Source organism: Callithrix jacchus, chromosome 21 (assembly GCF_049354715.1).
Source record: "Callithrix jacchus isolate 240 chromosome 21, calJac240_pri, whole genome shotgun sequence".
Classification (NCBI taxonomy): Eukaryota; Metazoa; Chordata; class Mammalia; order Primates; family Cebidae; genus Callithrix; species Callithrix jacchus.
Window position 1 is genome coordinate 42,294,183 of NC_133522.1, and position 16,572 is coordinate 42,310,754.

Sequence of the window (16,572 nt, forward strand, 5' to 3'; positions counted from 1 at the left end):
AGGTGTGCGCCACCACACCCAGCTAACTTTTGTATTTTTAGTAGAGATGGAGTTTCACCATGTTGGCCAAGCTGGTCTCAAATTCCGGCCCACCTCAGCCTCCCAAAGTGTTGGGATTTACAGGCATGAGCCACTGTGCCCGGCCTTATTTTATTTCCCCATACCTTTATTTTATCCTCAGCTCAGTTTCGTCACTCACCTTTGTTAATATGTTGGATACAATTCTAGCTCTGTTGCCCAGAAAATTGTGGCAGGTGATCCGCCTGCCTCGGCCTCCTGAAGTGCTGTCATTACAGGCTTGAGCCACCGCGCCTGGCAGAAACCATTTTTAAACAACTTTCTTTGAACTTTAAAAGGGGTTGTATATTTAGATGAAAATACCAGAAAAAAAGGCCCAAAAGCCAGCCTCTCTGAAGAGCATGTGGGTGCACAGCCTCCTGTTTGCCCCCACCCCTCTCCTTCCCCTGTTTTGGGTGCCTCCTAAATTTTATTATACACTTGACACGAGGATTCTCTACAGAGTGATGATTTTGAAAAACAGAACTGAAATACATTCATGATTTCAACTGATAACTTGAATATCTTGGTGTTAGATGCACAATTCACATCTTTTTATTTTTTAGAGTCCAGTAAAAGGTGAAAACGGCAAAATAGTTTTGAAAACCAAGGCAGTGGTTCCTGGTGATGAAGATGGCTCATTTCCCCCTCTGAAGTCTGAGGACAGTGGAATCGGGCTCAGTGCCTCGTCACCGGAGCTCTCTGAGCACCTGAGGCTTCCTCGAGTTTCTCTGGAAAGGGACGACATTTGGAAGAAGGGCGGGAGCATGCAGAGGACGTTTCTTTGCATCCAAGAGTTAATCGCCAACTTCGCCAGCAAGAACATTTTTGGAGTACAGCTAGCAGCGTCAGGAGAAGAAAGCAAGGCGGAGGAGCCTGCAAGGAAGAGGGACAGGGACGGGACGCAAAGCCTGGCAGCTGACAGTTCCAGCAGGAAGAACTCGTGGGAGCCCAGGCCCATCACCGTGCCCCAGTTTAAGCAGATGCTTTCAGACTTGTTCTCAGCACGAGGGTCTCCATTCAAGACAAAAAGTTCAGAGTCGCCATCATCTTCACCCAGCAGCCCTGCCAGGAAAAACAGGGGAGAATGGGATGTTGAGCAGGTGGTCATTGACCTGGGAGGTTCCAGGGAGGAATGCAGGGAGGCCTTTGCCGCCGCCTGCCACCTGCTGCTGGACTGCGCCACCTTCCCCGTTTACCTGTCTGAGGAAGAGACCGAGCAGCTCTGTGAAACGCTCTTCCAGCTGCCAGGTGAGTGGCATTCCTGCCGAAGTCCCTCTTCAGGAATCTCAGGACTGAGGCGATTGATGTGGGTTGAATATCCCCTATCCAAAATGCCAGGGATTTGGGACTCTTTTCAGATTTTGGAATGTCTGCCTTACACTTAGCAGTTCAGATTTCCTAATCCAGAAATCCAAAATCCGAGATGCTTCAGTGAGTATTTAATAATCAGGTTTCCGATTTTGGATTTTGAATTTTCAGATTAGAGATTCTCATCCTATGTTTACAGACTCACTCAAATTGTGTCAGCCAAGAAAGAAGACGCTATTGGCCTCATTTGCTCCCATTCCTCATTTGTAATTAGTACATTTTTGGCTTAGTGTCTTACTACATGGCAAAGTGGTAAGGGTGGGGTCTATATTTTTAAGCCTTGGGTGTCCAACATGGCCCATCAGAAGACCTAAACATGAGTGGTGTTGAGTGGTAGTAACTAGACTATTTCATGATACTTGTTGATAAAGATTTTTTCGTTTGAGACAGGGTCTTGCTCCATTGCCCAGGCTGGAGCATGTTGGCACCAACTCAGCTCACTGCAGCCTCCGCCTCCTGGGTTCAAGTGATTCTCCTGCCTCAGCTTTCCCAGTAGCTGGGACTACAGGCATGTGCCACTACACCCAGCTAATTTTTATATTTTTAGTAGAGACAGGGTTTCAACATGTTGGCCAGGCTGGTCTCAAACTCCTGGCCTCATGTGATCCACCCACCTCCGCCTCCCAAAGTGCTGGGATTACAGGCATGAGCCGCCGCGCCCGGCTGATATTTACATATTGGTTTGCTAGGACTCCTCTAACAGAGTACCATAAACTCCACCACAAGTCCAAGATCAAGGTGTCATCCAAGCCATGCTCCTCTGAGACTCCGGGTGAGATACTTTTCTGCCTCTTCAGCCTCTGGTGCTGGCTGGCAACCCTTGAGGCTCCTCAGCTTACATCTGTGTCAGTCCCGTCTCTGCCTTTGTCTTCACACGGTATCCTCTGTGTGTCCTGTCTTCCCTTGACATGTTCCTCTGATAAGGACACCAGTTATGTTGGATTAGGGCCCACCCCAACAACCTCATCTTAACTCGACTCCTCTGTAAAGACCTTATTTCCAAACAAGTCTCACCAGCAGGAGGTTAGTGCACTGCTGTTCAGGTAAATTTCTCAAGTAACTTCCCACATCTGGGATGCTGGAGAATCCGCAGGCTGGGGACCCATTCTCATGTGGTTCTGTTTGTTTCTGCCTCTGTGGCTGGCTTCCTTTCAGGAGCCGGTGATTTCAGTTTTCCATCTTGGCTGAAATCCCTAATGACCATTTGCTGCTGTGTGACTGACTGCTACCTCCAGAACGTGGCCATTTCCACTCTGCTGGAAGTGATCAACCATTCCCAGTCCTTAGCGCTTGTCATTGAAGACAAGATGAAACGGTACAAGAGCTCTGGACACAACCCTTTTTTTGGCAAGCTGCAGATGGTAACCGTTCCTCCCATTGCTCCAGGGATATTGAAAGTCATCGCAGAGAAAACAGACTTCTATCAGGTATTTGCCGCTGGAAACACTCTCCTTATGGACTACTTCTCCCCCCAGCAAAACTCTGAACCGTATCGCTGGGGGTGATGTTCCTACAGGGCACTGGGCAGAGACGGTAGCTTCAGGTCTGCTGAGACTGCCTCTCCCAGCCTGTAACTTTCACCCTCCAGGCAAGCTCTGGTGAGAGCAACTGGGGCCCCAGTATTCTGGGTCTGCCGTGCCTGAGTGGAACCCCTGCCCGGGAGTGGGGTCTGGGTGGAGGCGGGGAGCCCATGACTCCTCCACTGGGGACTCCTGGATTCTGCCACACCCAGCAGAGGGGTGGGAAGGTGACGTGCTAGTGGCCTGCCCCTCCCAGGAGGTGCAGAAGCCCTTGCCTGGGAGCTGGGGAAAGAGAGCACCCTTTTTCTTGGCTACACTCACCAGCGTGAATAGTGATGTTTCCATGGAGCTGAGCTGGGGAAGGAAGGAGATGACGAGCAGGTCATGCCCAAGTGCCACAACTCTTGCTGCTTTTGCCGAAATTTAGTAGATTTTCCAGAATAAATGTTTCTTTATTTCCTGAGTGCCCTTTGGATGATTTCTAGATTCTCAATGGTTGTAAAATAATTTTCTCCGGTTATGGCTTTGTTGCTGGGGAGAGGGTCCGTCTGTGGAACTCCTCACACTGCTCAGCTTTAGTTCCATGAGGTGGGACCCCATCTACAGTGTCAGGTCCTGTGGGGAGCCCATATTTAATTGCTCATTGATTTTTTTTTTTTTTTTTTTTTTTTTTGAGGCAGAGTCCCGCTCTGTTGCCCAGGCTGGAGTACAGTGGCGCGATCTCCGCTCACTGCAACCTCCATCTCCTAGGTTCAAGTGATTCTCCTGCCTCAGCCTCCTGAGTAGCTGGGATTACAAATGCATGCCACCACACCTGGCTAATTTTTGTACTTGTAACAGTGTGGGGTTTCACCACATTGGCCAGGCTGGTCTCAAACTCCTGACCTCAGGTGATTCGCCTGCCTCGGCCTCCACAGTGTTGGGACTACAGGCATGAGCCACTGCACCCAGCTGATCACTGACTTAAGTGCCACGTTTCCCCTTCCTGCTAGAGTTGAGTCACATTAGATCTTGAATTGATGGAACTTAAAACTAGGACTCAGGCTGGGCGCGGTGGCTCATGCCTATAATCCCAGCACTTTGGGAGGCCGAGGCGGGTGGATCACTAGGTCAAGAGATCAAGACCATCCTGGTCAAGGAGGTGAAACCCCATCTCTACTAAAAATACAAAAATTAGCTGGGCGTGGTGGCGTGTGCCTGTAATCCCAGCTACTCAGGAAGGTGAGGCAGGAGAATTGCTTGAACCCAGAAGGCGGAGGTTGCGGTGAGCCAAGATCACACCATTGCACTCCAGTCTGGGTAACAAGAGCGAAACTCCATCTCAAAAAAAAAAAAACTATGACTGGAACCACTATAAGCAGCAGCGATTAGGCAAATGTCATCTTGGCCCTATGGAGGTCAGAGATCAGAAAATGTGGCATATTTACACTATGTATAGGCATAGGGAAGAAAAAAGAAGAAAGAATTGAGACCACGAATCTTTGGAAAAGGTACTCATGGAATAAAAGTGACAGTACTAAATACCTTCTTTTCTATTTTAGGGAAGTGAGAGAAACTTTCCCAAGTTCTTTCTGAAACTTTGGTTTTTATTTTCATTTTCATGTAGTACCTACCACTTGCTTGGCATACTTTTTTTTTTGTTTGAGATGGAGTCTTGCTATGTTTCCCTGGCTGGGGTGCAATGGCATGATCTTGGCCCACTGCAGCCTCCGCCTCTTGAGTTCAAGTGATTCTCCCACCTCAGTCTCCTGAGTAGCTGGGACTACAGGTGTGCGCCATCACGCCCAGCTAATTTTTGTATTTTTAGTAGAGACAGGGTTTCACCATGTTGGCCAGGCTGCTCTCGAACTCCTGACCTCAAGTGATCCTCCCTCCTCAGCCTCCCAAAGTGCTGGGATTACAGGCGTGAGCCACCTCACCTGGCCAAGAACATACTTTTTTTTATTGACATGTAATAATTATATATATCTATGGATACAATTTGATATTCTGACACATTTGTACATTGTGTAATGATCAAATCCTGGCCATTAGCATACTCAAATCGTGGTCATTAGCATACTCAAATCGTGGTCATTAGCATACCCAAATCGTGGTCATTCGCATACCCAAATCGTGGTCATTGGCATACCCAAATCGTGGTCATTGGCATACCCAAATCGTGGTCATTGGCATTTCCAAATCGTGGTCATTGGCATACCCAAATCGTGGTCATTAGCATACCCACCACCTTAGGCATTTATCAGTTCTTTGTTGTGAAAACATTCAGAACCCTCTCTTCTAGCAATCTGAAATACACAATGCATTATTGTTAGCAGTAGTCGTGCTACTGTGCAATAGCATGCCAGGATTTATTCCTTGGAGCATACTTTTATGTATTACACCGTTCTCGAGAGCTGGGGACAGTTCTGGCTAGTGCCTGTCCCTGTTTCAGATGCTGGAACTAGAGACACAGCAACCTCACCCATAGCCAGGATGTGCCCCCAATTCCCAGACTCCAGACAAGGCTGTTTTCTGATCCTTCAGCCTTTTTTTAATCCTGTGGAACAGCTTACATACCAGAATTCCTGCTTCCCACAGTGCAACAGGAACAGAGTTGCCCAAGAGTGCCCTGACCTTTCTTATCGGGTAGTGATGGCAGATTTCAGATAACTAAGACAACACCCAGAACAGAGCAGTAGAGTAAGGTTTAAACATGTGAAGGAAGGCCGGGTGCGGTGGCTCACGCCTGTAATCCCAGCACTTAAGGAGGCTGAGGGCTGATTGCTTGAGCTCAGGAGTTCGAGACCAGCCTGGCCAACATGGCAAAACCCCATCTCTACAAAAAAAATACAAAAATTAACCTGGCGTGGTGGTGCTCACCAGTAGCCCCAGCTACTTGGGAGGCTGAGGTGGGAGGATCACTTGAGCCCAGGAGGTGCAGGTTGCAGTGAGTTGACATCGTGCCACTGCACTCCAGACTGGGGGACATAGTGTGAGACCCTGTCTCAAAAAAATATATGTGAGGGAGTAGCTATGGTTTTTGTGATTAGCATCAACTCAAAAACTCTGCAAGAAAGTGTTTTTAAACCTTCCAGAAGGGGAGTCCCTTGCACACATATTTGATAATGACAGTGAGGAAATGGGGGTCTACTTAGTCAAAAAGTTTTATATCAGAATTCATTTGTTATGTGATTATTGGAAATCACTTTCCCTTAGAGAAAAAATTAACAAAATAATGGTTAGGAGTTTGAGCCAGTCAGTGGTTAACTTGATGTGTACAGAGAAAGAAAGTTTTCATGAGAAGAAATAAATGGGCCATGCCGGGCACGGTGGCTCACGCCTATAATCCCAGCACTTTGGAAGGCTGAGACGGGCAGATCATGAAGTCAGGAGTTTGAGACCAGCCTAATCAATATGGTAAAACCCCATCTCTACTAAAAATACAAAAACTAGTCAAGCATGTTGGTGCATGCCTGTAATCCTAGCTACTCAGAGGCTGAGGCAGGAGAATTGCTTAAACCCAGAGGATGGAGGTTGCAGTGAGCTGAGATCACGCCACTCACTATACTCCAGCCTGGGTGACAGAGCAAGAGTGTGTTTAAAAAAAAAAGAAAAGAAATGGGCCAAAAAACAGTTATTTGATCTAAGTTATGCTTACAATACTCCAGTCTATGAGATACAAACTTAATGTAGTCTATGAAGTATAAGAATGCCTTTAAAAACTCCCCCTCGCAGAAGTGGGGACCAGCCCTCCTTCTGGGTTTCATCCTTGTTGGGGCAGACACACTGGCTCCTGCTCCTTGCCACTTGGGAAGGGCTGTAGCCCTTTGCAGACCCCGTTTGTTTAATGAGCTGTGTTCAGGGTTGGGAAGACGGAGGACTGGATTTGGGGTACAATTACCTGAAAGTGAGCCACAGCGTTGCGCACAGAGAACAGAACAGTCAAGGTAGTGGAATTAAAGCTAGCAGGCCTGGCTCTTCCCCAAAGAATGGGTGGTCTTGACAACCACTGCAAATTCACCAAACTCCCTAGAGGGCGCCTCTGTGGATTCCCCAGCGCCTGCACAGGGCGAGGCTCGGGGCGTGGCTGTTGAAAGAATGCCTCAGCCCCTCTGGTCCAGCTTCCAGTTAATTCCCTTTCAGAAAATAATGTTGAGGTCTGGGCAAGAGCTGCAATGTTCTTAGCTGGCCAGAAACTCCAGATTTGACCTCCTGTGACGTTGCCTGCTGCCTGGATGACGTCGTTGGTGGGTTTCTTTTCCTTTTCTTTTTTTTTTTTGTTTTGAGACAGTGTCTCACTCTGTTGCCCAGGCTGGAGTGCAGTGGGGTGATCTTGGGATCTCCACTCACTGCAACCTCCGCCTCCTGGGTTCAAGCCATTCTCCTGCCTCACCCTCACAAGTAGCTGGGATTACAGGCACCGGCCGCCATGCCCGGCTAATTTTTGTATTTTTAGTGGAGACGGGATTTCACCATCTTGGCCAGGCTGATCTCAAACTCCTGACCTCGTGATCCACCTGCCTCAGCCTCCTAAAGGGCTAGGATTACAGGCATGAACCACGGTGCCTCTGGTGGGTTTCCTGCTTTGATTTATTTGTTGGTGCTCTGTCTCTGGACATGGAGGATTCTCCGATGGCAAACGTATGTGAGAGCCAGTATGTTCGGGCTAGGACTGATGGAGTGAGGAGGATGTGAGCAGATGCTGCCTGTGTTGACATGGTCCCCGCCTGCCTTTTCCTTGTCCCAGAGGGTGGCTCGTGTGCTTTGGAATCAGCTGAACAAAGAGACCAGGGAGCATCACGTCACCTCCGTAGAACTGTTCTACCGGCTGCACTGCCTGGCCCCGACGGCCAACATCTGCGAGGACATCATCTGCCACGCCCTCCTGGACCCTGACAAGGTGAGCCGTTCTGGCCGTCACCTCCATCCTGCAGCGCCCCGCCCTGCCCTTTACTGCAGGCCTGGCCCACAGCTGTACCTGCCCAAGGCCAACTTACATCCATCCAGTGGAAGTCTTTCTGCGATTGAGTCAACATCATGATTAGTGAAATAGGCAGAGGTGTTCCAGGATTTCGGGACTGGAAGACCACTGCAAGCGTGAGCCATTGCGGTCTGTGACTGTATCAAGGCTCACCAGGGAAATCCGCCCAGACTTGCTCAAGGACTTGCAGGGCTTCTGCAGGTGCTGGCAAAATAGGCACTTGTAGGGAATTGATTATCTCTTTATGAACTTACTGAAGTGGGACATGGTGGCTCACACCTGTCATCCCAGCATTTTGGGAGGCTGAGGTGGGAGAAATTGAGGTAAGGAGTTCAAGACCAGCCTAGGCAACATAGTGAGATCCATGTCTACCAAAAAAATAATAAGGCCAGTGCAGTGGCTCACGCCTGTAACCCCAGCACTTTGGGAGGCTGAGGCGGGTGGATCGCCTGAGGTCAGGAGTTCAAGATCAGCCTGGCCAACATGGCAAAACCCCTTCTCTACTAAAAATACAAAAATTAACTGGGCATAGTGGCACATGCCTGTAATCCCAGCTACAAGGGAGGCTGAGGCAGGAGGATCACTTGAACCTGGGAGGTGAAGGTTGCAGTGAGCCGAGATCATGCCACTGCACTCCAGCCTAGGTGACAAAGCGAAACTCCCATCTCAAAAATAAATAATAATAATAAACAACTGATTTTTAAAAATATTTCATTGAGGATTCATTGCCCTGGGTCTCTTCTGCAGTCTATTGTGTGTCCTCGTTCTTTAAGACACTTGGCCCTGACGCTTGCAAGGAAGTCATGCTCCTTTGTGTTTTCCTTTGACCGCAGACCACAGGGGAAACCCTGGACTCTCATGCTCAGTTCTGAATGTGCCGCTGTGTTAAAGTGAACAGTCAGAGGGCCTGGACGCAGGTTCTCCTTTTCCTTCTGGCCGAATCAGCCAAAGGAGAATGCAGCATCTTCGCTGTGGTCGCTGTCAGTTCTGCTGAAGTCTTACATCTCTTGTTTAAATGGGGTTTATGGTGATTGAAGACAGCGGTCAGTTACAAAACCAAGTTCCTGACTCCCATTTATTTCCTAATCAAGGGAACAAGGCTGGAAGCTCTGTTTAGATTTTCCGTGCTCTGGCACCTGACAAGAGAGATCCAAGGCAGTCGAGTAACATCTCACAGTCGCTCCTTTGACAGGTGAGGTGGGCTTCTTTATGGTGTCCCATTAACTCGAGGAAACTTCACAGGGGTTCCTGCCCAATGTGTGGGGCTGGGGAGGGACAGGCGCGTGCAGTTGAAAACACGACCCCCATGGCCGGGCGCGGTGGCTCATGCCTGTAATCCCAGCACTTTGGGAGGCCATGGTGGGCAGATCACTTGAGGTCAGGAGTTCATGACCAGTCTAACCAACATGGTGAAACCCCGTCTCTACTAAAAATACAGAAATTAGCTGGGCATGGTGGCACACACCTGTAATCGCAGCTACTTGGGAAGCTGAGACAGGAGAATCACTTGAACCTGAGAGGCAGAGATTGCAGTGAGCTGAGACTGCACCATTGCACTCCAGCCTGGGCAACAAGAGTGAAACTCCATCTCAAAAAAAGAAAACCTGACGCCTCCACATGACCCCTCTGGAGCACAGTCAGTGGTTCCCATAAACCCCTAAGTGAACTTAGGCCAGACACATGTGAATACATGTTAGGAATTTTCTTAATTTGGTTGGGATGTGAGGAAGCCTGGCGTGCCCCGAAGTCACCTGTCCAGCTTTTACAACATGCCCTGATGAGGGGACTTTGCAGGGAGGGCAGATGGCCTAGCCCTCCTTTGGGGCAGTGATTACACTGGGGTGGATGTGCTTGTCCCCTTGCTGACTGCATGCTTAAGACATGATCTTGAGGCCAGGTGAGGTGGCTCACGCCTGTAATACCAGCACCTTGGGAGACCAAGGCAGGTGGATCACAAGGTCAGGAGATTGAGACCATCCTTGCCAACATCGTAAAACTCCGTGTTTACCAGAAATACAAAAATTAGTTGGCTGTGATAGCACATGCCTATAGTCCCAGCTACTTGGGAGGCTGAGGCAGGGGAATTGCTTGAACCCAGGAGGCGGATGGAGGTTACAGTGATCTGAGATCACACCACTACACTCCAGCCTGGCAACAGAGCAAGAAGACTGTCTCAAAAAAAAAAAAAAAAAAAAAGGTGAACTTGATTGCAGCACATTCTGCTCCACATTGTTTTTCCCAGGTGCCTCTGAAAGTCTAGGTGTGAGGTCAGGCACTTGGCCTTAAGACACCAGCTGATCCTGATGCTGGGGCCCATGCCCAGAGTCAGATATAACCCATTTGGGGTGAGGCCTGAGCGTCGGGATTTTAAATGCTCCCGCTAGTGATTCCAACGTGAAACCAAAGTTGAGTCCCCCTTGTCCTCATCCACTTGGGTCTGGAAGCCCCACTTGAGTGGAGCTCTTAGGGCAGCTGTGTTGGGTGACACCCTATGCCCAGTGTCTGCCACGGTGGCTGGTGCACAGGGGTGGCTGTGCACAGACCCACTAGCATGTTTCCCACTGCAGGTCCTTGTTCGTCGTGCTGGACAGCCTGGCCTGCACAGACGGCGCCATCAGTGCAGCAGCCCAGGGCTGGCTGGTGCGTGCGCTCTCCCTTGGGGACGTGGCTCGCATTCTTGAACCCGTGCTCCTGCTCCTGCTGCAGCCAAAAACCCAGAGAACCTCCATCCACTGCCTCAAGCAGGAGAACTCGGCCGGTGAGCAGCCTGCACTAGACCTAGGGGTGAGGAAGGAACGGGTGGAGGACTGGACCTCAGCAATGATAACTGAGAGACTGAAGCCCACTAGATGTTTTGTTCGATGCAAATAGTACGTTGCAAATTGTGAGGACGTCGACAATTTAAGGACCTAGTAATCTAGCACTTAGAACTATTAGGGAGTGGGTTTGCTGTTTTCACTGAAAAAAGATTATTTTGCTATTAAAAAAGGAAAATTGGCCAGGCGTGGTGGCTCAAGCCTGTAATCCCAGGATTTTGAGAGGCTGAGGCTGGTGGATCACCTGAAGTCAGGAGTTCAAGACCAGCCTGGCCAACATGGTGAAACCCCATCTCTACTAAAAATACAAAACTTAGTTGGGGGTCATGGTGGGCGCCTGTAATCCCAGATACTCGGAAGGTTGAAGCAGGAGAATCGCTTGAACCTGGGAGGCGGAAATTGCAGTGAGCTGAGACTGCACCATTGCACTCCAGCCTGGGCAGAAGAGTAAAACCCTGTCTCAAAGAAGAAAAAAAAGGAAAATGATTCACTATGGTTACCATGCTCTGCAGTAGACACTAACATGTATTCCTCCTGTGGAACTGAACTTTCCTACCCTTTAACCAACATCTCCTCTCCCCGCCAACCTCTGGTAGCCACCATTCTACTGTTGATTGACTGATTGATTGCATTGATTGATTGAGATAGAGTTTCACTCTGTCTCCCAGACTGGAGAGCAATGGCAGGTCTCGGCTCACTGCAACCTCTGCCTCCCAAGTTCAAGCGATTCTACTGCCTCAGCCTTCGGAGTACCTGGGATTACAGGTGCCCACCAGCAGGTCCGGTTAATTTTTTGTATTTTTAGTAGAGACAGGTGTTACCATGTTGGCCAGGCTGGTCTCAAACCCCTGGCCTCAAGTGATCCACCCGCCTCGGCCTCCTAAAGTTCTGGGATTACAGGCGTGAGCCACCAAGCCCAGCCTGAGAGTAGATTTCAAATGTTCTCACCACAACAAAATGATAAGTGAGGTGAGGGCTGTGTTAATTAGATTGAGCTAATTATTCTATGAAGTATATATATACTGAAACATTGCATTGTATCCCATAAATGTATACAATTATTATTTGTTAAAATTTTTAAAACTGTAGTAACCTATGTTCCAAGAGAAAGAGTTGATTCTTAATTCTGTCGCTAGAGAAAACAATTCAAGTGTGCCTCAGGTAAAGGAGAGAACAGAACACCTGTCTAGCTGTTTCCCAAGCTGACACCTTCACTTCAGAGAAAAGAACTGAGCTTGGATGTCTGGCGCGCAGCTGTTCAGTTTGGGTTTGCAGGACTAGCAGCCCTTCTGTCCAGATCGTCTGCCTCCAGCTGGGGTGGCCTCCAAGTATAAGTGACCAGAAATGTCAAAACGTGCATGTAAACTAGCCAGTTGTATTTTACATATAAAAAGCATTTTTGGCTGGGCATGGTGGTTCACGCCTGTAATCCCAGCACTTTGGGAGGCTGAGGCAGGTGGATCACTTGAGGTCCAATCACTTGAGGTTCAATCACTTGAACCAGATGGAGATTGCAGTGAGCTGAGACTGTGCCACTGCACTACAGCCTGGGTGACAGAGCAAGACTCTCTCAAACAAATGAATAAATTAAACAACTTTTATTTGTGAACCTTCAACTACAAGGTAAGTGGTTTATTTTCTGTCTGTACTCTATATTCAGACTGTAAACCCTGTTAATTAGATTATCAGAAATGATGAATAAACAAACCTTGTAGTTCAGAGAACTTCCAGAGGCATCTTTAGCACAAATATGAAAGAATATAGGTAGAAACTCGGAAAGAAAAGAAAAACTAAATAAGCCTGATGAGCCAATTAAACTTCACTGATTAATACCTAATGCACTTTGTGAACTAGCCTTACTTCCTACAATGGCTGTATTTAATGACATTACAGTTTTCTAAGGGATGGTTTGCAAGCTTTGAGTGAGCTTGTTTAGCTTGCTGGGTTATAAATATCCTGTATTTATCTCAATGTTTTTCTTTTTTTGAGACAGAGTCTTGCTCTGTCACCCAGGCTGGAGTGCAGTGGTGCGATCTCGCTCACTGCAACCTCTACCTCCCAGGTTCAAGTGATTCTGCTGCCTCAGTCTGCTGAGTAGTTGAGACTATAGGCATACACCACCGTGCCTGGCTGATTTTTTTTTTTTTTTTTTTTTTTGTATTTTGTATTTTTAGTAGAGACAGGGTTTCACCATGTTGGTCAGGCTGGTCTCGAACTCCTGACCCCAAATGATCCACCTGCCTCAGCCTCCTAAAGTACTGGGATTACAGGTGTGAACCACCATGCCGGCTGTCTCAATCTTCTCTTACAGAGAAAAGCAGCCTATCAGCTAAGGAAGCAGAGGTGTATGAAATGGCTTCCTCTCTTTATAAGGCTCCTGGCCTAAACCTCTAACCTCTGGTTTTCCTTTAGGGGAAAAGCTGACTGCCCTGTCAAATAGGAAACATTTTTTTGTTCCATGTTATAAGAAAGTAAAACTGAGGGGCCGGACACAGTGGCTCACTCCTGTAATCCTAGCAGTTTGGGAGGCCAAGGTGTGTGGATCACCCGAGGTTGGGAGTTCAAGACCAGCCTGACCAACATGGAGAAACTACATCTCTACTCAAAATACAAAATTAGCCAGATGTGGTGGCTCATGCCTGTAATCCCAGCTACTTGGGAGGCGGAAGCAGGAGAATCGCTTGAACTCAGGACACGGAGGTTGCAGTGAGCCAAGATCGTGCCACTGCACACCAGCCTCAGCAGGCAGCAAGAGCGATACTTTGTCTCAAAAAAAAAAGAAAGAAAAGGTAAAACTGAAAAAAGTATAAACTAAGAACCTTTCTAAAAGTTTGGCTACTATTTATGGCAGCTACATTTTTTTAGTATTTTTTTTTTTGTCTTTTTTAAGAAGAAAGCTCCATCTCCACAGTTTCTTGGGCTTTGTTATTATTATTTTATTTACTTTTTTGATTTATATTTTTGAGAAGGAGTCTCACTCTCACCCAGGCTGGAGTGCAGCGGCGCAATCTAGAGTCACTGCAACCTCTGCCTCCCGGGTTCAAGCGTTTCTCCTGCCTCAGCTTCCTGCATAGCTGGGATTACAGCTGCCCACCAGCATGTCCAGGTAACTTTTTGTATTTTTAGTAGAGACGGGGTTTCACCATTGCTGGTCTTGAACTCCTGACCTCAGGTGTTCCACCTGCCTTGGCCTCCCAAAGTGCTGAGATTACAGGTGTGAGCCACCATGCCCAGCCAGATACATTTCTTGAAAGGGAATTCCTAGGAAAAAATAATATACATTTTTAAAAATTGCTCTCCCATAGCTGGGCATGGTGGCGCGAGCCTATACGTAGTCCCAGCTACTTGGGAGGCTGAGGCAGGAGAATTTCAAGAACCTGGGAGGCAGAGGTTGCAGTGAGCTGAGATCCCTCCACTGCACCCAGCCTGGGCAACAAAGCAAGACTCCATCTCAGAAAAAAAAATTGTTCTCCCCAAAAGGTGATGATACCTAAGTGTACTATAACAACGTAACTAAATGATTCCATCCTTGAGCGTTCGGTGAAACCTGTGCACCTTCCATCTGTAATGTAACCCGGTGGTGGGGTTTCATGTGAGAGTTTTATGAATATTGATCTTTCTGTCTGCCTTTAGGACAAAGATCGCCCTACAGGTAACGTATCACAGCTGACCCTTCTGTTCTAAAGTCGTTTGTCATCTTGTAATTTTCAGATGATTTGCACCGTTGGTTTAACAGGAAGAAAACCTCTTTCAAAGAGGCATGTGCAGTGCCCGAGCCTCAGGAGAGCAGCTCTGAAGAGCACCTGCCTCTGAGCCAGTTCACCACCGTCGACCGTGAAGCCATTTGGGCCGAAGTGGAGAAGGAGCCTGAGAAGGCCCCACTGAGAGGCGAGCTGAGTGAGGATGAGCTGCCCTACTATGTGGAGCTTCCGGACAGGACGGCCCACAGCGCCCCAGACAGCAGCGAGCACACTGAGTCCGCAGACACGAGCTCTGGCCGCACAGACAGCGAGAACACATCCTCTTTCTCCTCCCCTTCCCACGACCCGCAAGAGCTGAGCAACGAAGAGAACTGCTGTGCGCCCATCCCCATGGGGGGCAGGGGGTACCCCAAGCGCTCGGCCCTGCTGGCAGCCTTCCAGTCCGAAAGCTTCAAGGCTGGGGCCAAGTTAAGCCTGGTACGGGTGGACTCAGACAAGACGCAGGCTTCCGAGTCGTTCTCCAGTGATGAGGAGGCTGACTTGGAGCTCCAGGCCCTCACCACCTCCAGGCTGCTGAAGCAGCAGCGGGAAAGGCAGGAGGCCGTCGAGGCCTTGTTCAAGCACATCCTGCTCTACCTGCAGCCCTACGACTCTAGGCGGGTCCTCTACGCCTTCTCGGTGCTGGAGGCCGTGCTCAAAACCAACCCTAAGGAGTTCATCGAGGCCGTGTCCAGGACTAGCATGGACACCAGCTCCACCGCACACCTCAACCTCATCTCCAACCTCCTCGCTCGCCACCAGGAGTCCCTCATTGGCCAGAGTTTCTATGGAAAGCTCCAGACCCAGGCCCCCAACGTGTGTCCCCACTCTCTGCTCTTGGAGTTGCTCACCTACCTCTGTCTGAGCTTCCTGCGCTCCTACTACCCTTGCTATTTGAAGGTCTCACACCGAGACATTCTCGGCAATCGGGATGTGCAGGTCAAAAGTGTCGAGGTTTTGATCAGGATAATGACACAGCTGGTCTCGGTGGCCAAGTCTTCCGAAGGGAAGAATGTGGAGTTCATCCACAACTTGCTGCAGAGGTGCAAGGTTCAGGAGTTTGTCCTGCTCTCGCTGTCGGCATCCATGTACACGAGCCAGAAGCGCTACGGGCTGGCCACCGCCAACCACGGCAGGGCCCCGCCAGAGGACAACCTCTTTGAGGAGAGTCTCATCAACTTGGGTCAGGACCAGATCTGGAGTGAGCACCCCCTGCAGATCGAGCTGCTGAAGCTGCTGCAGGTGCTGATTGTCTTGGAGCACCACCTGGGTCGAGCCCACGAGGAGGTGGAAAACCAGCCCGACCTGTCCCTGGAGTGGCAGAGAGCCCTGAACTTCCAGCAGGCCATCAGCGCCCTGCAGTACGTGCAGCCCCACCCCCTCACCTCCCAGGGGCTGCTGGTCTCTGCGGTGGTGAGAGGTCTGCAGCCCGCCTACGGCTATGGCATGCATCCGGCCTGGGTGAGCTTGGTCACGCATTCCTTGCCCTACTTCGGAAAGTCCCTGGGCTGGACGGTGACACCGTTTGTTGTCCAGATTTGCAAAAACTTGGATGACCTGGTCAAGCAGTATGAAAGCGAATCTGTGAAGCTCTCTGTCAGGTACGTTGTGCTCCTTGTGACATCTTTGTTCCATTAGTGATGGTTTTCATAATGAATGGCTGTTTTGCCAGGGATGTCAGTTGGAGGATAATTTCATCCCAGTGAGAAGCCTATTTAGCATTATCAAGAGGGGTAACAAAAAACTAAATGTTCTGATCCTTTATTTTATTTTACGAGACAGAGTCTTGCTCTGTCACCCAGGCTGGAGTGCAGTGGCATGATCTCGGCTTACTGCAACCTCTGCCTCCAGGGTTTAAGTGATTCTCCTATTTCAGCCTCCCAACTAGCTGGGATTATAGGCACCTGCCACATCACTCCTGGCTAATTTTTGTATTTTAGTAGAGACAGGGTTTCACCATGTTGCCCAGGCTGGTCTTGAGCTCCTGACCTCAATTGATCCTCCTGTCTCGGCCTCCCAAAGTGCTGGGATTACAGGCGTGAGCCGCCATGCCCAGCCCTGATCCTTTATTTATTTATTTATTATTTATTTATTTATTTTGAGTT

The 16,572-nt window shown here is 49.0% G+C and overlaps 1 protein-coding gene across 8 annotated transcripts in view; it reads left to right on the top strand.

The window, feature by feature from the left end:
• DOP1B (DOP1 leucine zipper like protein B) overlaps nucleotides 1–16,572 on the top strand; it is a 115,434-nt gene that overhangs the window by 63,261 nt on the left and 35,601 nt on the right. For all 8 annotated transcript variants that reach the window (XR_001908649.4, XR_013530616.1, XR_013530617.1 and 5 more), the window contains 6 exons: nucleotides 624–1,308; nucleotides 2,584–2,855; nucleotides 7,678–7,830; nucleotides 9,003–9,103; nucleotides 10,479–10,669; nucleotides 14,439–16,068. Coding sequence is in view for 4 of the 8 variants with exons in the window: in XM_008986644.5 (XP_008984892.2) it covers nucleotides 624–1,308; nucleotides 2,584–2,855; nucleotides 7,678–7,830; nucleotides 9,003–9,103; nucleotides 10,479–10,669; nucleotides 14,439–16,068 (3,032 nt within the window). In the remaining 4 variants the exon portion in view is untranslated. The remainder of the gene's footprint in view (nucleotides 1–623; nucleotides 1,309–2,583; nucleotides 2,856–7,677; nucleotides 7,831–9,002; nucleotides 9,104–10,478; nucleotides 10,670–14,438; nucleotides 16,069–16,572) is intronic.